This window comes from Cheilinus undulatus, linkage group 2 (assembly GCF_018320785.1).
Source record: "Cheilinus undulatus linkage group 2, ASM1832078v1, whole genome shotgun sequence".
NCBI classification, from domain to species: domain Eukaryota; kingdom Metazoa; phylum Chordata; class Actinopteri; order Labriformes; family Labridae; genus Cheilinus; species Cheilinus undulatus.
In genome coordinates, this window is record NC_054866.1 from 27,998,212 (window position 1) to 28,025,176 (window position 26,965).

The window sequence follows — 26,965 nt, forward strand, 5'->3', positions numbered from 1 at the left end:
GCAACATGATCAACACCATCATACCACCAGCAGCCTGCAGTATTTTCACTCTGCATGATGGATGCATCCAGTCACACAACCAACACGAAACAGCAGGAAGTGGAAATCATCCAAGCAGCCAGGCGGTGTTTTTCCAGCTCTGCCTCATGTAATGTTACTCACCACAATGAAACCTGCTTTTCCTTTTGTTATATACAGAGAGAAAATTTTTCTCTGTTTGGTCAATAGCTTGTAAAGCCAGGGCAGATTATTACACATTCTTATTACTAAATGATTGATTAACTTATTAACCAGCTGCAGACTTCTAGACACTCTGTCCATGTCCTAACTCCTGTCATACTGTTTTCATCTCTGTCCTAATGCCTAGTAACATGTTTATTTACTTTGTCCCTGTGTGTTACATCACATATTTATACAAGGTTAGTTGTGTACATACAGTGTGTAATATATTTAAGGAAGAAGGTGGGTGGTGGTAAAGTATGCATCATGACGATACTGTGTTCACTGTGTGACGAACTGATTTCATCTTGATTTTTCTACAATTTATTCAACAACCTTCTTTGTGTATGTCACCTGAAATTAGTTTTGATTCAAAATTTTGAAAGTTGGGTCATTACAACTTGCTCTAATGTTTCAATCATCAGCTAAAATCCTCAAAAAGACCAATACACCTCATAATATCTGTGGCTCTTGTACATGTTCATCAGGGGGGTATTAAATGCATTTTCCAGTACTTAGTGACTTTTTTTGTTTTTTGGGGCCTTACAGCATTGTGCTCTACAATATTTGTGCACTGTTTATGCCTGAACCATGCACCCTTTCTTAGAAATAAGGCATATTCTAATCCTCAAAATTGTCATTTGCCACCACCTTGCCCAGGGTTGGAGCCTGAAGTGCTAGATATCAGTGGTTTAGCCCAAACTTAGGGGGATCCAGGGCTTTCAAAGATTTTTTTTTCTTTTTTACTTATCAGGTAGATGTATTATTTTTTTCAATTAATTTTAAATACAAACTTTTCATTTAAAAAAGAACGTTTAAAAAAAAGTTGGCTCCCAGATATAGATTTTTTATAATCCTCTTCTTGAATTTATGTGCCTAGCACTCAGCAGCAACCTGAAAGAGTCTGTGCTGTTAAAACATTCAGCATAGTGATCACAGATAATACAGTAACACTGTATTCCAGGGTTTCAAAAAATAGCCACAGTGTTGCTTAAATTACTGTCATAAAGACATGGCTGTGTGATGAACGAGTATTTATAATGAATTCCTCATGAGTATGTGTCTGTTTCGACCAGCAGCACCATTGCCTGCTTGTGTATGAAGATGCTTTTAATGTGAAGACAGAACCCAAGGGATGATTATGTCTATGCTGGTATTGGAGAGCACTACTGAGGTTATTTAATGTGTGCAAAAGTATCACATGTTGCTAGTTCATGACAATAAATCAAAGTTTATGTCTGTAAGACTATTTAGGCATCAAACAGTTTATTTCATTTTGGAACTCTTGAAAGCAATTCATGACTGAGTGTTCCCATCTGTCATGTTTTACGCACAGATGCATAGATTATTCTGTTTCCATACGTAAAGCAATACAGCATTAAAGTGATCTACAACACCTTTTCTTTTTCATCCTGTTGGCTCTAGAGTCACATCCTTCCATCAATCCTATTCTGACATTCCGCTATAAACAATTTCATCATTCACAGCCAGGGATAAACTGTTTTGTATTTTTTCCTTCATTGTGCTCGACAGCATCCAGGAGACAAGCAGCTTTACAGAACTGTATGTGCCATTTCTCAACTCAGCTGTCAATTGTCAAAGAACACAATTGATAAATATTTTATGTCACTGTCAAAGAGCTGCTTTAGAGTTCAGCTGATGCTAAGAGAATTTTTTTTTGGTGTGTGTGTGTTTGTGTTATGTGTTAAAACTGCGGTTCCTTGTAATTATTTAAGTGGTTTTATGAATGTTGATACTTTAGCTGATGTTAAGTGTGTCTTTCACTTATCTTGATAATTATCAAATATCAAGGTAGTTCTTGTCGCTAGTTGCTTTGATAAATTAAAGCTAACCAGTGGGTTTACCTATTGGTTGTCATTCTGGGTATTTAAAGTAGGTGACTGTGCTGTTTTCAGACTCAAAAAGTACTCTGACTGTTTTAGTTTGTTTATTTTCATATGTATTATTATGATTATCATCAGGTAATTTCACCCTATGGAGGTATTCCAGGAACAGTGCCTATAAAATTATCCACCCTTTTGGATGTTTTACCCTTTTATTGATAATATAAATTAACCATTATTTGGCTCTTTTCAGACAAAAAAAATACAAAACAAGTGATTGCATAAATATTCACCCCCTTTAAAGTGACTGACCAAATTCAACAAAGGTCCAGCCAGTTGGTGCTAGTAGTCTCACAGTTATTGAAATGGGGATCACCTGAGTGCAGTGAATGTATCTCAGTTGACTGTAGTATAAAGACATCTGTATCTGGAAGGCCCAGTCACTGGTTAATCAGTATTCCTGGCTACCATTACACCATGAAGACAAAAGGACATTCCAAGAAACTCAGAGAAAGAGTGATTGAAAAGTATTAGTCAGGGGATAGATACAAAAAAAATTCCAAAGCACTGAACATCCCCAGATTTCAGTTAATATATCATCAAGAAATGGAAGGAACATGGCACATGTGTAAATCTTCCTAGATCAGGCCGTCCTCACAAATTGAGTGACCGTGCAAGAAGGACACTAGTGAGAGAATTCACCAAGACAACTATGACTACTCTGAAGGAGTTACAAGCTTCAGCAGCAGAGAGACTGGAGACCTGGTTCTTCAGCAGTCAAAGCTTCATGAGAGAGTGGCAAAGAGAAAGCAATGTAAAACAAAACTCAGACCAAATCTTGACTAGAGTTTGCAAAAAAGGCATGTAGGAGGCTCCATTGTCAGGTAGAAGGAAGTTCTGTGGTCTGATGAGACCAAATGGTGCTTTTAGGCCATAAGACAGGATGTGGTGTTTTGGCGGACACCAAACACTGCACACCACCAAAAACACACCACTGTGAAACATGGTGGTGGCAGCATCATGCTGTGGGGATGCCTCTCAGCCTGGAAGGCTCTTAAAGGTACCTGTTAAAATGAATATGGCAAAAATATAGGAAAGACAGTCATATTCAGTCAGTAAGAGAACTACAGCTTGGGAAAAGATTTTTTTCAGCAAGACAATGGCCTGAAGTATAAAGAGAAAGCTACACAGAAATGGCTTAAAGACAACAAGGTGAGTGGTCCGGAGCCCAATAGAAGCGTGGCGGGACTTGAAAAGGGTTGTTCATGCCTGATCTCTGTGCCCACTGTCTGAGAAAAAAATGTAGTGTCCGGAGGATGTGCAAGCCTGCTTGAGACCTATCCACACAGACTCAGTGCTGTGATCTACTAAATACTGACTTGTAGGGGCTGAATGTTTTTGCAACACTTATTTTACATGACATATTTTAATTTAATTGCTAGTTCTTTGTAGAAATCTGTTTTCACTATGACATCAACGTCAGTTTTTTCTTTAAAGTTTGTCACCCAAGGTGAACAATCAATGGATGGATGGATGGCAGCTTTAGCGCCCCTAGATCTGACTTTGATCAAAAACTATATGCTCAATCCTTTTGTTCTTTATGAATGAGAGTAGCTTGAAGTGGTGCTGGGAGATTAATTGAATTTCAGTTATACTATAGTTCCCCACGATCATGAAAAAGAACTATCTACGATTTAAAAAAATGACTGTGCTTGATGACATTTTCCACTTGTTTTATCCTGAGGTTTTGTCATGTGTGGTAAACGTTTCAAGCATTTGTTTTGACATTTGGGCTACAGAGGTAAATCAATAAAAACACCACGAACATATATTTTCTTATGTATTGGAATTAAATAAAATCTTTCTCAGAAATTACATATTTTCATGTGTTGCTTGGAATTCAAAGTGCTTAAGTGTTAAGTATGTTCAAGTTTGATAAATGACAAAAACAGTGATTAATCGTATTTAATAACCGTGATCTCAATATCAACCAAAGTTATCGGGATAATGATTTTGCCATAAATGAGCAGCCCTAGCTTTCAGTCATTATTCAAAATGCTATAGGTCAATATGGATTGCATTACCCCATTCTTGCACTCTTTGTGGGTCACCAGACTTTGATTTGATGTTTACACTCTTACATAACCTCCTGAGACCTGAGGTTCTGTTTGGAATGCATTTTTAGTTTCTTTCACTTATTTGGAATAAGTAGGTCCCCTCCAAAATCCCCGAAAATTTCAAAGAAATTTTCTCAAATTTGTGTGAAAATTCTCAAACATTTTTTGTAGTATCACATAAAATTCAAATATTCTCAAATGTTTATTTGAAACTATCATAAAGCCTACACATTCCAATAAAAATTTTCCACAAAAAAAAAACATGTAAAAAAAAAAAAAGAAGCAAATTCCCCGCTGAAATATCTTGCCAAAATTCCCCCAAAAATCCATAAACATCCCCCAAAATTCCTTGAAAATGACTGAAATTAAAAAGGACAACCCACCCCACATTTCCAAGAAAATTCTCAACAATTTACAAATAATTTTCCCAGGTTTCTGGAAGTAAAACTTAATTTTTCCCAAAAAATTTTAAATGCATTTCCCATATTCCCATGAAATTGGCACAGAATTTCAAAGTAAATTACCCCGAAATATCTTGCTAAATTCCAAAAAAAAAGAATCTAAAACTTTCCCCAAAACTCCTGATTTTGCAAAGCAGATGGATAAATTAAATTAAATTTCCAAGCAAATTCCCAACAATTTAAAAATTAATTTCCCAGGTTTCTGTGAAAAATACTAAGAATGTCAAGGCAAATTCCCCCCAAAAATCAGAATCAAATTCTCAAAAATTACAAATGCATTCCCCAAATGTATATGAAAATTCCCCTAAAGCTTCCAAATTTCCGTAAATGTCCAAACAAATTTCTAAAATTCCTATGAAAATACCAAAACATTTTAAAGCAAATTTCTACCAAAACTTTTAATGAAACTTCTACTCCAAAAGATACAAACATATTCCGAAAATTTCCTTGAAAAAACTTTAAAATTCCAAACAAATTCCCTAAAATATCCATGAGAATATCAGAAAATATTATGGCAGATTTAAAGCAGATGACTTGAAACTTCAAGGGACATTCTGGACTATTACGTCCAAAATTCTAGTAGCAGAACTAAAACAAAATTTGCGTGGTCTTGGGAGATTGGATGTATTTATGCTGGTTCATGATAGATGTATTTAGAAAGATAATAGAGTCAGACCAGTTTGATGGCATTTATCTCTTCTGCCAGTGTTTTATTCTGACGGTCTCATAATGTGGGAATACACAAAGATGTCTTTCTCAGTTTTATGCTTGTTTAAGGCAGGGCAAAGGAAAAAAGAAGCAGGATTATACATTTATTTTTTCTTAATTTTGTTCATGAAAGGGCTTTTTTCTATTATAGCTTTGATTATATAGAGGTTTAATGGCTAATATGTATCCTTCTTTTTACTATCCAGGCACATTTCAGTGTGAGACATCTTTAACTGCTGCTGTCTTTTGCATTCACTACTTGACATTAGACTTTACAAGCAATTCATTCTGAGGTATTCTGCGTGGCTCAGGAAGCTATAGATAAATTGCCTCTCCAAGTAAAGGTCCTTCTGTAAATATATCATGTCAAAATTCTTCTGTGGTTTCCTCCTGACAGATGATGCACAACTTTTTTCTTGATCAGTTTGAATGGGATAAAAACTCCATTTGAACATTTTAGTTATCCACTGAAAGTCTTCACCTCTTGACTACTTTAAAGAGACTATTTCAGTCAGGGGACTATCACATTTAATTTCTTAATATAATACTCTCTTCTCTGACTCTATTCTCTCTCTAATTCCTTATTTAAAGGAGGAATATACAAAATATTTGTGAACTTATTTTATATTTCTCTTGGAGGTTTTATAGAGATGTGTCTGAAGACAGAAAATGACATTTGTCACTGATATTTATTAACGTAATTCCCAGTCATTATTTTCTCTGTCTTATAAATTTTAGAGGTTTTGCTTCAGAAAATATTACCCTTTGGTGATTTGGTTTATCACTACATAAAATGCTTGGATAAACAATTTCAGCCAAATATTCCTGTTGCTAATACCTTGTGCTTTTGTGTCTCCAGTCCAGAAACAGTCTCCAGGCAGGGGATATCGACGGGGCCAGGAGGTTGGGTCGACTGGCTCGTCTGCTCAGTATCGTCGCCATCATACTGGGCGTTGTCGCCATCGTAGTCTATGTCTCATATTATGGTATGCAACACATTTTAGTACACAATCATACAGTGTATCTGAAAGATAAAAACAAGACAGTACTTGCTCTGTAGCTAAGATGGGTCTGACATATAGTCTAAGAGATGACAGGTTTATGTTTGTGCAATGTATGGTGAAATCTCAGCGACCTTATGATCATGCATTTATCTTGTAATATTTCTTAGCTTTTATATGGCTGAAATATGTTGTATATTATGTTTGTATGTGTGCACACCATTCAGTGTGTATTAAGATGGACGGAGTAACAGCCACCTGATAGTGAAGCCAAAAGCCACATGAGCCACATATACCCCTGTCCAGTCTGTGTACCAGGGAAGTTTGAGACCAGCAGCAGGTTTGCTGTGCTCAGCCTAACCAGCCAGCATCAGTCACCAAATGTCTTGCTCCTCATTTTGTCAAAGCAATATTACTGTATGTCAGCAGCCATCACAGGAGTATTATAATTTCATTTTTGTACAACAGATGGAGGAGGCTTGTCCATATAATTTTACAGTCAATGGTACACACACATGCTGACACACATGTGGTGGTAACAAGTGTATGACTAAAAAGAGAAGCTACTGCATTACAATTACAGTGTGATATACGACACTAGCTCACATGCAGGAGTTGTGTGTTTTTTCTATATTCAAACTCAGCACATTTTGAAGAGTTGTGTGTGTATGTCTATGTGTGTGAGTGTGGACTGATTTAGCACTGCAGAGACTGTATTTGGCTGACTGTGCACAAGGGAAGCTACCCTACCACTCCCAGCCTTTGACAGTCACAGTCACAGTCAAAATAGTGACTCTGATGGAGAGCTGAAGCTGTCTTTGTGTCATTCTGTAACAGTGCCACGCTTCTCTTCTTCTTTCTCTTGCAGTGAGCTAGTCACACAGATGACCTGAGGGGAGAAACTGACATGGAAAAGCCAGACAATGGATGCAACAAGGGGGGAAAAGGCCCATTCAATAAAAAAAAGAAAAATGAAAGTACAATACCATATTTTATGACCACCTTCAGAATGCCAAAATAGGAAACTCATGAGTGCAGGTACTGCAGCAAAAGAAAAATCATTCAGAGATGCATGCATTAGAATCCAGTAACAATTGCTTGACAATAAACCCGATGTAGAAATGTTCAGGTGAAAGCAGAAGAGAAAGTAAAAGCAGGTTTGAATGTGGTCAGGATCATTCTGGGAGAATGGACTTCTTAAAATGAAGAGGGGAGTGGTTAAAAAGGGCATTTTCTTTGTGATGGAGCTGCTTTAAAAATGCACCCTAGGTTTGGACTTCAACCTTTGGACAGCTGCATATATCCCTCATATTATTCCCTACTGAACCTCTTGCATTCAAAACATATACCGCTACAAATATATTTGAAACATGAATATTGAGTATATATAGATGTACATTTTATAAAATGTTTGTATGCAAAGTGTTGCTGAGTTTGTTAAGACTGTCACAGTGGCTGCTCTGTCAGCATCAGTGGAAAGAGGGCAGGGAACACATTTTTAATTTTTGTTATAATTTTTTTTAATCTCGAAAAATGAGACCAACTGCATGTCTGAATGTAAATAAACTTCTGCCTTCCTTCATCTTAACTGTTATAATCCGTATGTAAAAGCTAAAAGGTTTGCACATGGAAGAGTGATTTGTGTATATTAATGTGAGTTCAGCCACTATGAATGTGTGAAGACTGTGGTCTAACACCCACAAGTCTCCTAACAATGCCTTGCTCTGGCAGAGAATGCAACGCATGCCAAACTTCTGACTATCTTTTCATTTCCGCTGTTACCACCTTGTCCATCAGTTTCCTCAGTTAAACTTCATTCCACATATAGATGGTTACCTTCCTAAACGTCATTCTTTCATTGTTATACACTGACTGTTAATGCCAGTTCTTCACTGACTGTTTTCTCTTGTATTGGTATGAAATGTATTTATATATCTATATATATGCAATATGTACGCATGCTACAGGCCAAACAGGCCTTATATACACATTTTTATTTGTGTAAATGAACAGGCCTCTGGGTTTGACAGAGTAGCAACTACAAGCATTTAAAGAATCTTAATTGAAACTCAAAGCACGACAGATTGTCTGTATTCATTACTTTATCAAAGAAAGTATTTAAAGGCCTGTGACTGTACAGGTCTGTTACAGTGACACATGACAGGCTTATGCTACAAGCACAGGTTACATCACTGATACACCACGTAGCATTATATAGGGTTTTTTTGGGCATTATTGACTTTTTCTTGGAGAATCATGAATATTTGGAAAGTTAAAAAAAAAAGCTATTTTTTGTTTGTTTGTATAAGGGCTCATACAAGCGAAAAAGAGTAATGAAGGATGAAATTTCTATGCATAGATACCATAAAGTCCTAAATTAATCATAACCACTGTAAGACTGAAACTACTATAATCACAATGTTTAAAGCTGAAATTGGTCATTGTAAGTGTCATTCCTGCTCATACTTGTACTAAAAAAACGACATTTTACAAACATCTAACAGCAGCAAACACCCAAAGATTCTCCATGTTTACCACCAAACTACACTGAAAATTTATGCATTACTTTGTTGGCAAAATGGCTAATCATTTCAGTAGGTGACACAGACTAACAAAAGTACATATTTTTCATCTCTGCCACTGTTGTTTCTGATCTAAATGTCTATCCTATATGCTCTTCTTTCTCTGTAAAACAGGTCAAACCAACATTTCATCCCTGAATACTGATGTGTTTCTTTAAAAGTATACTGTATGTGCCAGTTTTCATCTCTGTGGTGTACATTTTGCATGTCTGGAATAAATGTTACCATGCATGAGCCAAGTTTTGCTGTTTAATGGTGCACTTTATGAAGAGTTATGGGCTGACTAACAACAGAAGGGGGGTGATGCAGGGGGAACATCTAGCATGTCATCTTAGTCTGGCATTTAGCATGTAATAAACACTCCAGGTTGTCCCTATACCAAACTGAAACTGATGTACTACTAGTAAAATTCATAAAATATCAAGTGTGTTTCTGTGCCACAACAACAAAAATAAAAGATCTCTGCTTTGTTGACAGCCGTTGAACATTTCTTGAATTCAATCTAAACAAATATTTAAAACTCCTGCACATATTCTAAGATGTGGCCAAGTGTTTGTGCATTTTGGTCAGCCTCCTCTATTTCTCTTATTTGCAGCTTTGGGTTGGAAATATGACAAAAAATGTTGAGTTTTTTTTTTTCTTTTAAGTTACAGGTGATCATCACAACAACAATCTTTTTTGACAAAAAAATACCAAAAAAAATTCTTTAGTGTCAAAGTGAAAACGGTTTCCTTTGGCTGATATCACAGCTCTGAATCCGTGTGGATAGGTCTCAATCAGGCATGCACATCTGGACACTGCAATTTTACTCCATTCTTCTTTGCAAAATTGCTCAAGCTCTGTCAGGTTGCGTGAACAGCCTTATTCAAGTCCGGCAACAAACTCTCGATTGGATCGAGGTCTGGGCTTCAACTCAGCCACTCTACAACATTCACCTTGTCGTCTTTAAACTGTTTCTATGTAGCTTTTGCTGTATGTATGGGTCATTGTCTTGCTGGAAAAAAAATCTCCCAATTCAAGGTTCTCTTGCAGATAGAATAAGATTGTCCTCTAGGATATATTTCTTTATTTTTCCACATTCATTTTACGCTCTGCCTTTAAAAGCCTTCCAGGGCTGGCTGCAAGAATCATCCCCACAGGATGATGCTGCCAAAACTGTGCTTCACAGTGGGGATGGTGTGTTTGCGGTGGTATGCAGTTTTTGGTGCAAACAGAGACTCTTGTCTGATGGCCAAAATGCATTGATTTTGTCTTATCAGACAAAGAATTTCTCCCACTTGACCAAGGAGTCTCCCCAAAAACCTTTTTGGCGAAAAAGTTTTGACTGCTGAAGAACCTGAGCAACCGTTGTATGCTGTGTCTTTCCCGTCTCAGCAGCTGAAGCTTGTAACGCCAGAGTAGTCCTAGATATCTTGATGACCTCTCTCACTAGCCTCCTTCTTGTACAGCCACTCAGTTTGTGAGGACAGCCTGATCTAGGCAGATTTACACATGTGCCATATTTGTTGCATTTCTTGATGATGGATTTAACTGAACTCCAGGAGATGTTCAATGTCTTGGTTTTTTTTCTTTATCCATCCCCTGACTCATTCAATCACCTTTGAGTTTCTTGGTGCGTTCTTTTGCTTCATGATGTAATGGTAGCCAGGAGTACTGATTAACCAGTGACTGAACCTTCCAGTGTCTTTATATAACAATCACTTGAGACACATTCACTGCACTCAGGTGATCCCTATTTAACTAATTGAAAGAATACAAGCACCAATATGCTGGATCTCTGTTGAATTAGATTTAAAGGAGGTGAACATTTTTGCAATCACTTATTTTACCTCACATATTTTTATCAAATCAACATTACTTTGTAGAATGTTTTTACTTTGACATCAAAGAGTTATTTCGTAATCTCTTTAAAAAAGCAAAAGCCAAATTATATTGACCATGATTGATTTATTAAATCAATAAAAGGGTAAAACATCCAAGGGGTGAATACTTTTTATAGGCACTTTACAAAGTAGAGCAGAGGCTAACAGGGTGAGATCTTTCTCCCATACCTTGGTTGATAGAATGGCAACACTTAGGGTTTGATCCCAACCAATCATTGTCATCATGATATCACCTGTCATCTTCATGACAGTGCACAAGGTCTTAGGATTGTCTGGGAAGTGTGTCAAACTGTGTGAAACATGGCTACAACAGAGATGCTGCGTGTGAGCTATCTTGTGCTCTGAAGAGAGAAAAAAGTGGGAATCATCCCAATTTATCAAAAAGAGGACAGCATGGGCTGTATATTCTTACAGTGTAATCTAGCAGATGCTTTTATCCAAAGGGATGACAATAAGACAGGTGTTTCAGAATTTAAGGACCTTGCCCAAGGGCCCATACTGGATACTTATCATGCCCTGACTTGGATTTGAACCATCCGTCTCCTATACCTAAGTCAGTGATGTAACCCACTGAACTATCCAACTCCCATACCTTCAAACAGAAAAGGAGGTGTGAATGTGATAGCATATCAACAAAATTAGTCCAGTCAACAGTAACAACAAAAACAACAAAAAACAAAAAATACACTAGCTAAATGCAGTTATGGAAAAAAATTTGTTTATTCTGATCGGGATATGATTTGTTTTAAATTAAGCAAGACTTATTATCACAGCCCATCACCCTTTCCTTGAATTTCTGGCTATGCTATCTGTGTTGTATGTAAGCAGGAGGCCCCCCAGGAGGAAAAAGTTTGGATCCAGAACCACAGCTCCATCTAGCGATAACAGTCCTCTTCCTCCTTTTTTTACCAGCAAGCTCAAAGGCAAAAATGCAGTCCAATTGGTCAGTGTCAGGTTAATAATCAGGTCCATTGTAAAGTTACAACTATATTTTATCTATAACTATTCTTGACAAAGCAACAATAATAAATATTACATTTGTTGATGCCTCAATAAAATCTGTTTCAAAATGTAAATTCCCTTTTCTAAAAACTATACAAGTTAGTTTGTTAGTTTGTGCTTGTTTGTTTGGGAAGTATTATGGTGTGGGCAGGTATATTGAACTACACTATTTGTCTTGGAATGCCAAACTTTATAAAAAATGCCAGGACTGGCGCAAAAGGAGAACAAACAGAAAACAACTTGCCAGGGAACTCTGAACCCCAAAAAACAAAGAAGATGCTTTTCAATCCCAAAAGGAAGTGAACATAATTCTGAAGGCAAGCACCAAGGCTACTGATCCAATACACATTTATTGATACTAATAAATCATATCTTAGGAGGGCGTGTTCGCTCAGCTGTTCGAGTGCCAAAACACATCTGCAGGCAGGCTTTTGTCAGGATTATCACTGATTCGGTCCCACTATGAGAGCATGTGTTGTTCTCAGTGTTCATATTTTGGCTGTTTGATGCTTGGTGTTGATGACGCAATCAATTCAAAATATAGCTAATATTGTGCAGTTAAATCCGGTGTTGAGAGCGATTTTTTCCCCGTTTATTGGATCACACTATCTTGTACAGCTGTTTCTGTTATATTTCTTCATACAGCAGCTTCTTGTCCACAACTTTGCCTCAAAGGATGAAAAACATCATTTACCATTACTGCCATTAGTGCTGATTATAGATGGTCACTGAAAAAAATTACAACAATAAAATAATTGGCAAATGTTGCCTCTCCTAGCCACACAAACCACAGACTCATGTACTCATACAATCCTTTGTACAGAAGAAAAACACTTCAAACATTTCAATCCTTCCTCCAACCTAGGTTACAGCTTTTTCGGAGGTCTTCAAGCTGCCAAAAAGTGTCGATTATGTTGAGAACAGCTCCTAAATTGAATCTTAGACTAGATGTCAAACTTATTGATAAGACATCTGACGAGAAACAGCAAGTGTATTTTTTAATACTTTCCAGAAGCCCTCTGACATTCCTTACAACTATTACATTTCTGCTGTTGTGAGCACACATACTTGGGTTTGTCAGAAGTTAGTGTACTGCGACCCTCCTAAGTGAGAGAACCTGGTGCTTCCTTCTGCCCTGGAAATGTTCAGTTTGAAATATTCAGGACTTCAACACGTCAGTACCTCTGCTGTCTGCTGATGGCGGTTTCACGTCTGCTCTAAATTTAGACTCCAGCACAGGGTTCCCCTTCAAAAGAAAGTGAGGTATTCAGGGACTGATGGAGATGCTTGTGTGACTGCTGTAAAGCAAGAAAAAAGGAAATTCATAACAACATGCTAAAACTTCAGTCTGCCTAATTTTTCTTTTTCATGCGTTTAGACATTTCTTTGTGAGGACTACATCAAACATAGAGAACGAGGACAAAAACCCAAATTTATCCTCTTCAGTCCATTTGAAGTGAGCCTGTTTTATTTGGATTCAAGTCCAGAATCTGCCTGTAGCTGAGAGACAAAAATCACATTGATGTTTCTCACATTTCTGCACCACCACCAGCAAAAAGCACCACTTTCATCTAACGAGTCAAACTCAGTCTGCAGTCCCTTACGGTCTCATATGATTGCTTCAGCTCCAGCCTTCAGTCAGACACGCCACTTTGTGTTCCAGATGGATCCCAATCAAATAGAGCGGCCTGGGCACTGCCAGGTACACTGGAGTAGGACACATGCAGGATAGTTAACAGGTTCAAAAGATAGTCATCAAAGTAGCGCTTTCTTTCTCTGCAAGAGGGACTGGAAATTTGTGCACTAGAGGCAACAAAACTGTATTCCTAATATACCTCTTTTTAAAAGCGACTTTATCCAGCACTATATTTAACATAAACTAAATATCTCTGTCTTGATGACTGTTTCATAGACACAGCAGCTCCAACAGTCCACAAGTGATATGCATGTATGGATAAAATCTTTTGGACAAACAGAAGTCTCAAAAGTTAAGCTGCCTTTTTACTCATTCTTTAACAGAGAGAATAACCTATGACTATAAATCTCCATAGATGTGTCGGTCTTTTATGTGAGAAACTCACATTTAAAAACAGATTTCAGTGTTTCTTTGAGCTTGGTCAATTGAACTTGCAACCAATAGGAGCCACCATAAGAAGATGCATCCTGTTACAATTATAAGAATAAAGAATTTATCTGGTTTTGAAAACTAAAATATTTGAGGTAAGGTAAGAATTAAACTAAAATTCAACATATTGTAGCTTTAGGTGCGAGTCACGCTGTTAAATCCCAACTTATTAGTTAATTACTGATCTGTGGTGCCTACGATTCATGCACATGTAAAGTAAAAACACATTTTGCAAGTACAAACAGGCTTATAGTGACATGAAGCATTGTTGTATGAAAAACAAAAGCAAGAGTTAACAGAGTGAGACATTTTAAGTTTAAAAAGTTAATTAATATTTAATTTGTATATATTAATAACTTAGTGGTTAGATATAGAATATGCTTATTTATTGATTTATTAAATCTCTGACGATCAGTAAGTAAGTGTTTTAATTTAAAGGATCCTTTAAATCATGCCATTGTTGTTATCCCTACAATTAAGAACTGCTTATGTAGTGAATCTGTGTAGGACGTTTATTATGCAAAATCAACACATATTGCTATAGCTGTTGTATCATATTCTTTGTATTGTGATGCATTTCTTGAGGCCTTTGGGAAATACCCAGGCCTGACACACTATCAGTGATTTCGGTCCATCCAGAGGAGCAAGCTGTTGTCTTGGCATTGTTATACATGCACATCTTTGTAAAATGGGATATTGAGTAAAGGTTTACTCATTCCTGTGATTTTCTTTATAAAGTTAAATTTTCATACAGTTAACCGACCTCGCTGGATGGTACGGCCATGAATGGCACATTGACATTCCAGTTAGTACGTTAGTTTATATTGAATGTATAATGTATGCTGAATGTATACTGAACGAATTCTCTGTCCCCACCCACTACTGGGTGAAAAATTCCATCTAAAATGAATGGCAGTGACGGGAAAAGTTTGAATATTTAGCAATTAAAAATAAGAAAACCATACTTTTTAAAGGGCCAAAAGACCTACAATCAAGATGACAATGAAATGAATACACTCCTGTAAATTTTGTATGCCTCATATCATTTTTTCTTTTTGTGTGGGTCCTAAGACAGCAAAGCTTTCTTTAAGATTCTGGTGCTGGGTGGGATCCAAGGAAAAAGGTCCATAGCCAGTGTTAGGATGTTAAAGTTCTGACCTTAACTCAAGCAGTCCATAGTTTGAATTCAGCAGGAAACCTTGGTTTCTTATCAAGAAGAAAAGAAAAGAAAAGAAAAGAGTCATGGAAATGTAATATCAATTATACAGGTAGTTCATTTTAACACGCCCTTCTCACAAATGAAGGGCCCATGCACTTTTTAGTAGAGTTAAAATCATGTATTTTGTGATATTCATATTTTAGTAATTAATAGTTTCACACACTCTTTTACACATACTGATATGAATAATTTATTAATTCACATTTTACAGCCCATAATGATCCTTCCATCCCAACTTCATCATTTAAAAAGGACCATTCAACTAAAAATCCTCTCACCTGTGAAATCAAAATGTGTCACATACAGTCACAGTCTCATCAAACTTCACTCAGTTTAAAGTGAGTTAACAATAGAATCTGTTTAAAATCACGTCTTATTTGTACTTCTGGTCTTCACTCCTGTGTTGGCAGAAGAGCACCCAACCACAGCCCTCCATCAGTCCCACCACTAAATACAAGTTCAGCAGTTCATGTTTGGTCATATTTGTTCTTACGTAAGAACTGGACCAACTCAAAGTCCTTAGGCTCAGGGAGGTCTCCTTGTTCCTCCATCCACTGAGCTCAGTGTCCCGGGGGTCCCAAGCTACAAAAGAGCAGAGCGATCCTGCTGTTTTAAAGATCTCACAAATGTCTGGGTGTTCAGTGAAAAGCGTAAAGCAGGAGGAGGATGGTGCAGACGCCGATCACTGCTCCAAGGATGAGAGAGTCTCTTCTCTTCCGCAGGTTGATTCGCTGGATGAGGTTGTTGATGGTAGGGAAACGGTCTCAGGAAGTCAAAGTTAAGGAGTGCTGCAGGAATGTGAGATTCTACATTTTTGACCCAATCAGAAACAGAGTAAGACAAAAGCTGTAAGCATTTTCTAATTTCTAATCTTTTAGCACAAGTGAAATGAACTTTTATCAAGTGACTGGTTCATGAAGGACAGTATATGATAACTTGGAAAACATCCAGTAAGTTAAAACAGTCAAAATCACAAGATAGTTTGGGTTTCTGACCTGACCTCTTCCTGGTACATCCCTATGAAAACAAAGAACCACTTTGTACTAAAGAAAAGCAATGTGTTAGCATTGATTTCTGATGTACTGTCAATGTTTTAAGACCAAGAGTCTTCAGCGTTTAACCTGTTATCAGCTTTTTGCAGAACAAAGGATACTGGCCAGCGTGTTGACCCTGCTCTGTATGGACTTCAGCATGCCCCTCTGAGAGGTCATGTTCTCCTTGGTTGCCATTGCAATACTGAAGAGGAAGAAAGAAAGAGATGAGCTCAGAACTGATAATACACAGCAAGTAAGTCAAACTGGATGAACATTTAGTCTTTGTCAGGAATTGTTTTTGGAGAAATTATCATTTTAAAGGAAAACATGTAGTCTAAAACTAAAAGCAGCAAAATCTAAACCAGTTTTTTGCTATTTTCGGTCTGCCTGTATTTTCTATGCAAAAATTCCTAGAATCACTTTTAAGCCAAATCAAGTCATAGACATCTATTTTTTCAGGACAACGTGGACTATCAGAATATATGTGCCACAAGGATGTCAAATAAACATATCAAGAGTTACAGGACAAGAAAGACCAACTAAAAGAACAAAACAGATATAGAATCTCATTGAAATTTATAGAAATCACACCCACATCAACAATAATCAAACCAGGGCACAACTTTTAGTTCCTACAGGCCTCGCGTAGAGAAAAAATAAAAACTTTTTAACCAACAACCAAAAGAAACTATCAATATCTCTGTAAAACCAATTCACATTTGTGCACATGTGGTATTCAAGTGCGTAAAATGTGCATGTATCCCATTTCAGTAATACAAACGTCCTCTTTTCATTATTTGGGCTATAAAGGACTGTTTTTTCTTACCTTTTAAAGTGGCAGATAACTATCTTGTCTCTGATTTTTGACTGGCTCTGATTGGTCCCTACCACCAAGAAACCATGAAGTTGTCTTTTACCCCTGGTATCAAATGGAGGACAGACAGCAAGTCTGCTACATCTTTCATTGCATAAAACATAATAAATAGTCATGTTTTCATGGATTTAGCAATGTGGATTAGTATCAAAGCTCTGAATAAACATTGCTCTTTGCCCCTGGATTGAAATGTTCTGGAAGGGAAATGAACGTCAGGAGCCGTCCATAGATTAGCAAAAAGGTAAGCTTCCTAACACAATTTACTCCATAGAGATGTGTCAGCTTGCTGCTGATCCTGTGGGGTCCTGAGTGTAAAGGGCTTTTTGTCTTTATTTTGAGAGGACAGGTCAATAGATAGTATAGGAAATCAAAGAGAGGAAGTGGGGAATGAAATGCTGGAAAGGATCCACAGGTGGGACTCAAACCCTGATAGCATGCTTCCAAGACGTCCCCCGGATATACAATATACAATTTAGTAAAATATGGAAAATATGGTTTGCAGATACTTATTGTACTGATGTGCGAAGATCTAAAACATAGCATGTGTTCACTTTCCTCTGCTAGACAACCTAAAAGTATCCAAGTCTGTTTGTGTTTGTAGATTTGTGATTAGTGCTTAAATAGATACCAAAAGGTTCTGAAGTCATCTTCATGCCTTAAGGAAGGCCATTATGCCCATTTATAAAACAAGCTTTATCCTATCAAGATCTGCCAGCAGTGCGTATGACAGTCAACAAGACTTCTACAAAGATTGGGGAGAGTGGCTGTAAAAACCTCAAACTCGGGCCTACATAACCAGTGCAACCTCGCACTGGAACGTGCATAGGGGCAGGTTGGCGGAAAAGTTTCAGGTGCTGTTTTGGTATCTGTTACACATGATCAATAAAAGCTTGTTTGCCCTATCACAATAGTGTTTCATTGTGAGAAATCAGTGTAGAAAAAAACTGAAAAAAAAAAATCCTCCAAGCAAGTCACATTTGAACAGCATAGTGACAACTAATAACATCAACTCCTCTCCCAGAGCGACAGAGCCCAGGAGGCACGTCAAAACATCATGAAGAAATCACTCTGGGATTTTCACTCGAGTGAAAACAGAGACTGGTTTGGGGACAGCTTGTGTGAGGGGGCATGGCATCGCCTGACAGTCCGCAGTCTTAGCTTGGAGCAGCGTCATAGGGATCATGTTCCCCTCAGTCAGGTAGGAACACTTTGCTGACTCCAGCTGTTTCTGCGACCTCTTATCCTGATTTTAACCAGCTCAGGAGAATCAGAGCTATAGGAGTGGGATTCCTTTAGCCCAACACATGAAGCAAGTCAATGGTCAGAGTTTAAAAACAACCTGAAGGGGGGTTCAGACTGTCAAGTAAACATTTAGGTGAATAATAGTCTTTGGCTGGGCTGTGAAACTTTTAGTTTCTTGCGGTTCAATTACATTCAAATTCTCGTGGCTGTGATTTGTCTTGAAACAGATTTTGAATTTAATTAAAATGAATGTTTTTATAAAAAGGAAGGCATTGGAAACTGTGATTAACTGAAGATAAAACAAAAACAAAAGAATATTTGAGATTAAATCTCCCAGACAAGTCTTTTACACAGTGGTGGGTAGTTACAGTACTCAAGTAAAAGTACTGTTACTTAACAATAATAATTACTAAAGTAGAAGCAAAAGCACTCATGAAAATAAGTTCTTGAGTAAGAATAAATAAGTACCTCGTTATAAAACTACTCAAGTAGTGAGTAACTTCATTTTGTGCAATTTATTGCAACATATTATTCAGGGGTAGTGATGTGAACTGCACATTGTCATAAATAAAGTGATATAACTTGCCAAAACTAATGACAAGATATTTAAAAAATGTAACTTAATACTCAAAGCAGCAGTCAAGTTATGTTTGTTAATCACAATTATGGGATGAAAAATTCAATATCATGAGAAAAAAAAAAACCCTCTTTCTCTCATAATAGTTATCTTATTTCTACATGATGATTTTAATCTCACACATAAATTTATATCTTCCAGTTCTTACATTATAATCACATTATCTTTATAACCTCCACCAAGAAGGTTATGTGATCAGCAGGGTTTGTTGCATGTATCAACATAACCACACGCACATGATAAAAGTATCACCTACGACATAACGTTAAAATATGCCGTGTAAAATCACATTTGTGGCAGAGTTGCATAGGGGGTTAAACACGTGACGTCATTTATCACTGACACAACTGTGTCTTTGCAGTCTGCAAGTTAAAACGGAGATTTGAACTCATACATTTAGCAAACTAGCAGTGCAGTCGTTAGCTTGTTTAGCTTGCTTACCATAACGTGCTTTCTTAGATTTGACATGCTATTTTTGAAGCTTGAGATTTCCACAGTTATAGTAGACACAGTAGGCAGCGCATTATGTGGCTGTTATGCCTCGTTGTTTGAAAGGTAAAGAGTCTCGATGTTGGACCAGGGATGAACATGCTCCTCTGAAGGAGACGCAGGTATTACATCTTCAGCCATTATCTCCAACTGTTGATATTTAAGGGGGAGGGGTCACTCCTCTGTTTACTCTGTGATGCTGAGGATTTTACCTCACGCTGCTGTGAGAGCTCAGCTGAGTGTAAAAAAATAATTAATGAAAATACATTATAGACAAGTAAAAGTAGCGACCAGTGTATTGCCCAATGTAACGGAGTAAAGGTATAGAAGTATAGTACTCTCAGAAGTAGGGTTTTTAAAAAAACTACTCAAGGACAGGAAACGGAGTAAATGTAACGCGTTACTACCCACCTCTGCTTTTGCAAGCCAATTTTCAGTAAGCATTGTTCATGGGATGCCAAGATAAGATAATGGTAAAGGAAGTGAATGAAAAAAGACCACTGAAAGAAGAAGAGGGAAATCAGGTGAAAGGACATAGGGTGAATACAAAACAAGACATCTGTCATTTGTTCAGGCCTGAAGGGAGAGTAAGGAGCACTGAGATAGATGACGCCTATAAATCAGTGAAGTGAGAGGCTTTCTAAAGGGACCGTTTCAGTAATTTATGCATGAGGGATGAAGAAATCACACTTTCAAGGCTATGAAAAGAATCAAACTTGTTTAGTCCAAACATCAATGAAAAAAAAAAAAAAACAGTCAGATTTTGTGCCCCAACAGAGCCAAAAAATCATTCTACATTTCTCCCAGCTCCACATGATGTTTAATTCATTCATGTTTTTGAAGCTTATTAGACAAAAGATACTTGGGCCATGTTAAGGTTCATTCCCGACAATCTTGAGTCAGGAGAGCTGGTAGAAAGAAAAAGGAGGTGGGTGGAGGTTTGACATATGCATATGTGTTCCTGTATGTGCAGGACAGAAAACAAGTCTCACCTTATTGTGTCATCCATCAGTCTGTCCGAGCTACAGAGGTGGAGGAGGAGGAGAGGGGTGGGGGAGGAAGAGGAACGAGAGGTTAGTTATCGACGTGAGGCAGTTAAGCAGAAAAAAACAGCATGGCATGGTAATAAGGCAATAACATTGGACTGGACATTGGACTATGATCATTTATCAGCTCCCACACAGTAACAGACCACAGCCTAATGTCATTTAGACATTTAAACCTCTGTCAGTTTATCTCTCTGTAGCAGTCTGATACTTGCTTTCATGGAAATGTCCTGATGGCACCATTTTCAGCACATGACTCTGTTATTGTCCCTGCTAGTGAAAAGTATTAGATGTACCCTCTTCATGCTGGGGACTATGGTTGCGCTATGTGGGACAGCCCTGCGGGGTGCCGTTTGGTGCCTCTACACTGGCCTTGTCTCGCCATACAGTTCTCAGATATGTTCAGTTCATAATGGCTGCTGTTGCATTTTGATTGCAATCACAGTTACACTGTCATTGTATGGTTGCTGCACAGCCTTATTTATTAATTGATATATCAGCTTTGTCTCTCTATTTTTGTTGTTGCCCTCTCATTTAGTCCTTTAAGTCACTGTTTCTAATGTCACGTGATCTCACCAACAAAGGGGAAATTGCTTCAATCCCATTTAAAATAGTTAACAAACGCTGTTATCCAGAGTTATTCTGCAGAAAAGGCGTAACAAGTTTTGTTTAGTTCAACTTCTGCTCTGGTATAATTCTCACACAACAGATCTTCACTGTCTACCCAGGGCTTCATTTTCTGCACAGCATCATCAAAGAATGTTTCATTCTTGTTTTACTCTACAAGACTATTAGGCAAGCGCACATAAACGCACAAATCTCTTACACTGTAACACCAGTTTTGTGTCTTAGGTTGGTCATAAACAACACTGCTCTCAGTGGTTTATCCCATAATTGGAATCAATTTGGATAATGTTCCAGAGAACCAAGGGAAAACAAACAAACAAAAACAGCGGGCATTGTGTATCAGAGCTCGTTCAACAGCATCCACACCCTCTCTGTCAAGCCCATTATGTGGTTTCTGTTAAGATCTTTACCCATGTTAGAGCCTGACCAAAGAAACAGGAAGAGAAGTAAGGTCCCTGATAGGTTCCTTCTTTAGCTTTATCAACTGATTGCCCCAATCCAAATCTAAAGACTAAATCTAACTTTATTTTGCAAATGTGTTATTTGATGTCAGTTTCTAATGATACCAATGATTTTCTAACTGTAATTCCACAGCTATTTTGTGATGGAGAAGTTTGCATGGTCCTTACTGTTTCTAGGCTATGACAGTGAATATTAACGTATAATTATGTAACATTACGACACATAAAGCAAATACTCAGAACTATTTCTTGAGTGACCTACTGGGCGGAGTGACAGTGCAGCAGCCATGTCTGGAGTGTAGTTCCAGCTTTGCATTTAACTTTAAAACATCTCCGTCTCGTAATGTTCCATGATTATTTCATAGCGTGGTGAATGTACAGGTCACAACTTGTCCACGAGAGCGTTTTGGAGTTGTTGGATTGTGTATTTGATGAGTTTAATGAGGGAAAGCAAAAATTCAGTCTGCTAAAATAGTGTTCGCAGTGCAGCTGGTTTAACGGTCCCCCCAGATCTAGAAACAACTTGCACCGACAACTAAAGGAAACGGACCTATTACTAAGACTATAAGAATTATAGCAATGGGCAAATTTGCCAAAATGTTGAAGGATCCCTTTAAGAAAATCACAAATCAGAAAGCCCAGGTAAAATCCTTTTTAAGGGCTAAATGTTAAGTTTCATTTCATTTTCTAGCCATGAATTTCTGCTCTGTGAGCAAGCAGAAGGTCAGGGTGAGTAAACATGGATCTGCAATTACTAGAACCAGTTCTACAATAGATTCGCTTTAACAGATCATCGATATATTCTATTTCTTCAGAATCTAAGATCTGCCTTTTGCACACCCCTAGCTAAAACCAAATAAAAGTAAACACAGAGCAATATTACATCTGGATATAGAGGATATTAGAAGAGAAATATATGGTAGTGGAGGTCAATCTATCCCTTCGAAAAAGGTAGCATGTCTTCACCCTGACAGAACTAATACTATTTCTGAATCTCAGTCACCTTTTTACTTTATCATAGAGGAAAATCAACCATGAGGTTCAGTATGTGCATATGTATAATTGGCACGTGTGCGCTGAGCTAACAGTTTACTTTATGAAGCAGATGCTGGGCAGCCCTCAAGGAGTTTTAAAGATGCCGTTTATAAAGTGTTGACTCAAAGAACAACTAGTAATCCCATAAAAGAAAGTTTTTTGAAAGTTGTAAAGCAGCTGAGCTAAAAACAATGTTTCCAGCAGGCAGACCAAACACTGCAGTAAAGCACCTACAAAACTAATAAGTACTATTTAGAAACTTTAAATAATTTGATTGTGGGCAACAAAAGTCACTTATGTGACCAAGTATTGACTTAGTGCTCTCTGAGAGGAAAGGCCATTTCAAGTTTATTTATTGATGTAATTACTGTGAGACTGATCCTGCTAATGACGTTTAATTTTAGGGTACTTCTCTCTTCCTGTGGACCAAAAAAACCCTGGCCTTAACCAATAGTGTAGATGGTCATAATCACTGAAAACTCAATCATTAGCTTATCTTAACCTCATTTGTTCAGTTCAGATAAAGTTCATTCATGTCACTGGCAAGAGTGTATAACAAAGGTCACTTAAATGAGGGACTTTTCCTTCCATCACAAATGTGTTGCCCATTAGAGCAGACACTTCATGAACATTGCACAGTTACAGTGTGGACCGGACAGCCTTTTGTTCTTGGAGCACAGCTCTACACACAAAAACCAATCTGTTATTTGGCAGCATTTTGTAATGTCTTATCTGTCCTTCTCACACTAAAATTAATTGGTTTACATGAAATAAATCTAGGTGGGTGAAATGGGATTGTAATTGGCATAAAATATTGGCACAATAAGGCTGCCAGGCAAGTTTGGCACAAATTGTTTTTGGACCCAGAGGGTGCAGCAAAGAATAATTCAGGGATGGGATGTCATGATGCAAAGTACAGTGGATGGTGCAAGCCAAAGGGAAAAGCACATAAATCTTTTTCCTAATTTAGTTATTTCAAAAATCCCACAATCCCTTTATTATTACTCGATTATTACAGTGCAGATGGGTGGTACATGTACAACAAAATCAGAAAATCTTGAGAACCATGACCAAGGCTTGTGAGCAAATGACACCAAACTAAAACTAGAAAAACACTCAGAGAGCGCAGACCTACGCCATTAGCCCTATCTCCCAATAGTAAAAAACCATTTTTAAAATTCCTGGATCCAGACAGTGATCCAGATCACTCCCAAAATCTAATCAGTTCTTCCTTATCCCATTTCTGACATTTCCTGAAAATTTCATCAAAATATGTCCATAACTTTTTGAGTTATGTTGCTAACAAATAAACTAACTAACTAACAAACCCTGCCGATCACATAACCTCCTCGGTGGAGGTAATAACCCATAACAACATACTGGCAAATGACTGACAGAGAAAAATAAACCTTTAACTGTCTGTCACTAACAGTCTTCACTCTTATAAATCATGAGCTGAAGAGCAAAATGGAGGAGTAGCTGTGTGCTGAAGGGAGCCTTGATTCATGGGATTTTTATATGCAGCTATGAGATGGACCAAAAGATTTATGCTTTGCTCTATCTGACATCAAACCACAGCTGTAGTGGTGAGGCTGATTGTGCCATCACATTCAGGCCTTCTGCGGTTTCAGCTCTGAGTGGGTGCCTTCCATTTCCTCGGGTCAGTGGTGTTTTGCAACAGTCATTAAATTGCTCGTTAGCTTAAAGCTAATTGCCTTTCACACGATGATGAATTAACCGACCCTGCCCAAATGCTCCTTTGCTCTCTCTTTCCATTCATGGAAATAAACACAGAAACATCTGCATTCTGAACTGTTACAACCACTGAAAAACGATGCTTGCACTGGTATCACAGGTACAAGAAAAAGTCTAATTTATTTCTCTTTCTATTCAATCATCAATTCTTTGCCTATTCAAGTAGCATTCTGAAAGAAATACTGTAAAGCACCATCTGAGAATAATGATCTGCCAGACTGGCTTTTAGATCAACATGAGGCAACAGAACGAGCCAGGTAAACTGAAACGTTAATTACTCTGCTGAGGAAACAGCCTTGCTAATCTTGGCAGCAGTTACAGAAAGCAAACTGCATCAGCAGCAAAGAAGAGAAGTGGTCACAAATCAGAGCTCCAGGCTGATTCAGAGGGCTCTGCTACGTACTCAACACCCTCACACAACGCAACACTCAATAAGGTGATGGTATCTGTTACATCACCATCATCATTTAATCAGCTTTCAAGTGAGATTTACAGAAAACCAAGCAAAAGGTTTTGACATAGGAGATGCAAGAATGAGAAATGTAGTAAATACTGAAAGTCTGTTCAGAAATGTCAGATTCCTGTTGTGTGAATATTGCTGACGTGCTAAACAAAGCCTGTGTCATAAGGGCTTCGATCCAGTATTTTCCATGCAGTCATAGTCCTTCCTGGAGTAAAGCACAGAAATTAAGTGACCCAAATGCCAAAGAACAATTATATATTTTTTAATTACTATTATTTAACTCATACTGCTCTTAGTCTTGTTTGATAAAGCTCTGACTGCTAAACTTTCCAAACTGAAGAGGAACTTAACTGGATGCTTCCCATAAGATAGAGAACGCAGAGGCACTTTACCCACAATCCTCAGGGCTCTTTTACTGATTACATTAGCATAGCAGGTAGGGAGCAGCTCAGACTGAACTTCCCTAGATGGGAAACAAACAGGCAAACTCAAAGCAAGGGCTCTCAATCGGGGATGAGGAGAGTAATGAACTACTGAACCAATAAAAACACCACTGGTCTCAGATTTCTGGCTGTGTCTTTTTCCTCTCCTTCTAATTGTTTCACATATCCGCTACATGCAACAGATTTTGCATCCATCTGGGCAACAGCCTATACATGGTGTTTGGGAGGGCAGAACCTTAAACAAAAATCTCCTTGGACTGGACAAACATTCCATCACAATCAAATGTACAGGGCATGTAAGTAAGAAAACGGCATAAAGTAAGCTAAACAGGTAGTCCCTATTATCGTTCACTATTGACGGATCCAGTTGGTGAATCAAACTCATGTCAAAACCGATCAAGAGAAGAGCAAAAACATCTTTTCTACAAAGAAAATATTTCCGTGTAGTTCTTTACTCTTCTTTGAATAAAGAAATGGCCAGTTCTAATAAAAACTTCTGCTATGGCTAAATCTGAACAAATCACTTCACCAACAGCCATTGTTTACCAGCTTACAGAACAACCAAACCACGCCCTTAGTTACAGCCTCATTCTCCTCAAACAATGTTGATTGGCCCGTCAACTGTAAGACGAGGCATACATTTTTCAGATTGGAGCCTTGCCAGATTGATCTGCCTGATGACAGACAGAGAATCTAGCCAGTCCATCAGCTTTGTCAGTTAGTGGGCCCTTACTAAAACAACCCTGCCCCTTGTTGCTGCTTTCTGATTTTGTCTGTTATAGTTTTATACCATATATATTTCTACAAATATCTACTTTTTTAAATGGTATATTTATTGCTTTTCTATCCCTGTATTGGACGTGCACAGCATATTTCATTGCACACCCTGTGTAAAGACAATAGAGGTGTTTCTGATTCTGATTTAAAGACTGTAATTCTGATTAATTAATTAATTGCCTTACTTTGAACCAACACCACTGCTGTATGAAAAAAAAAATCTCTATCTGACGTAACAACGTTCTCAGAGTGACCACTCCTACCTTTGCTCTTGCAGCATTCACTCTTAATGCCCCCCCCCCCCCACTCTAGTTTATTCATGAACACTGACCTTTATAGCAGAGTGAGATGGAAAAACGAATATAGAAATACAGAAGGATGGTGGAGGAAGATGAGTGAGATGCTCAATAGCATCAAATTACAGTTCAATTACCACATGCTTAATATCAAAAAGTGCTTGCAGATTGCTATTGAATGCTGGCAGGAGAAATTGATTACCTGCTCCTGTTCTTTTGGTACTTACTTCATCTTAAAATTAGAAGCATCTCATCACATGCATAAAACAGCCAACAGCAGACTTTTCCCCAGATTGGATTTTCAGAATTAGGGATACCCCGATTGATCTGTGACTGTTCATTATTTGACAGTTTTCACAAAATATTTACAGTGCTTAACAAATTTATTAGACCACCTGTCAGATTTGTCTCAAAGACCATCCAGCATCATCAAGTGCTTTAATGCGGACTCTTTCATTTTCAGTGAGTTCTCCACGTTTTTACAAATTTTAAAAGGAATGAGGGGTTTCAAACTGAATTCGCCCAAATTTGAGCTGGCTCACTGAGCTTCTCTGAGAAGTCAGAAATGAATCAAGCATTACATTCAACCACTAAAACTCATTTTCCTGTTCAGAAATGCAAGTAA

The 26,965-nt window shown here is 37.7% G+C and overlaps 2 protein-coding genes across 2 annotated transcripts in view; one reads left to right on the forward strand and one right to left on the reverse strand.

The window, feature by feature from the left end:
- Positions 1-7,826, forward strand: part of trarg1a (trafficking regulator of GLUT4 (SLC2A4) 1a) — a 28,435-nt gene extending 20,609 nt beyond the window's left edge. The window contains exons 2-3 of the mRNA XM_041811102.1: positions 6,209-6,335; positions 7,219-7,826. Of these exons, the coding sequence (XP_041667036.1) occupies positions 6,209-6,335; positions 7,219-7,226 (135 nt within the window). The 3' untranslated portion in view covers positions 7,227-7,826. The remainder of the gene's footprint in view (positions 1-6,208; positions 6,336-7,218) is intronic.
- Positions 7,827-15,183: 7,357 nt separating this feature from the next.
- The window catches only part of gosr1 (golgi SNAP receptor complex member 1), a 32,792-nt gene continuing 21,010 nt past the window's right edge, over positions 15,184-26,965 (reverse strand). The window contains exons 7-9 of the mRNA XM_041814261.1: positions 20,430-20,459; positions 16,315-16,397; positions 15,184-15,924 (exon numbers count right to left, since the gene is read on the reverse strand). Of these exons, the coding sequence (XP_041670195.1) occupies positions 15,800-15,924; positions 16,315-16,397; positions 20,430-20,459 (238 nt within the window). The 3' untranslated portion in view covers positions 15,184-15,799. The remainder of the gene's footprint in view (positions 15,925-16,314; positions 16,398-20,429; positions 20,460-26,965) is intronic.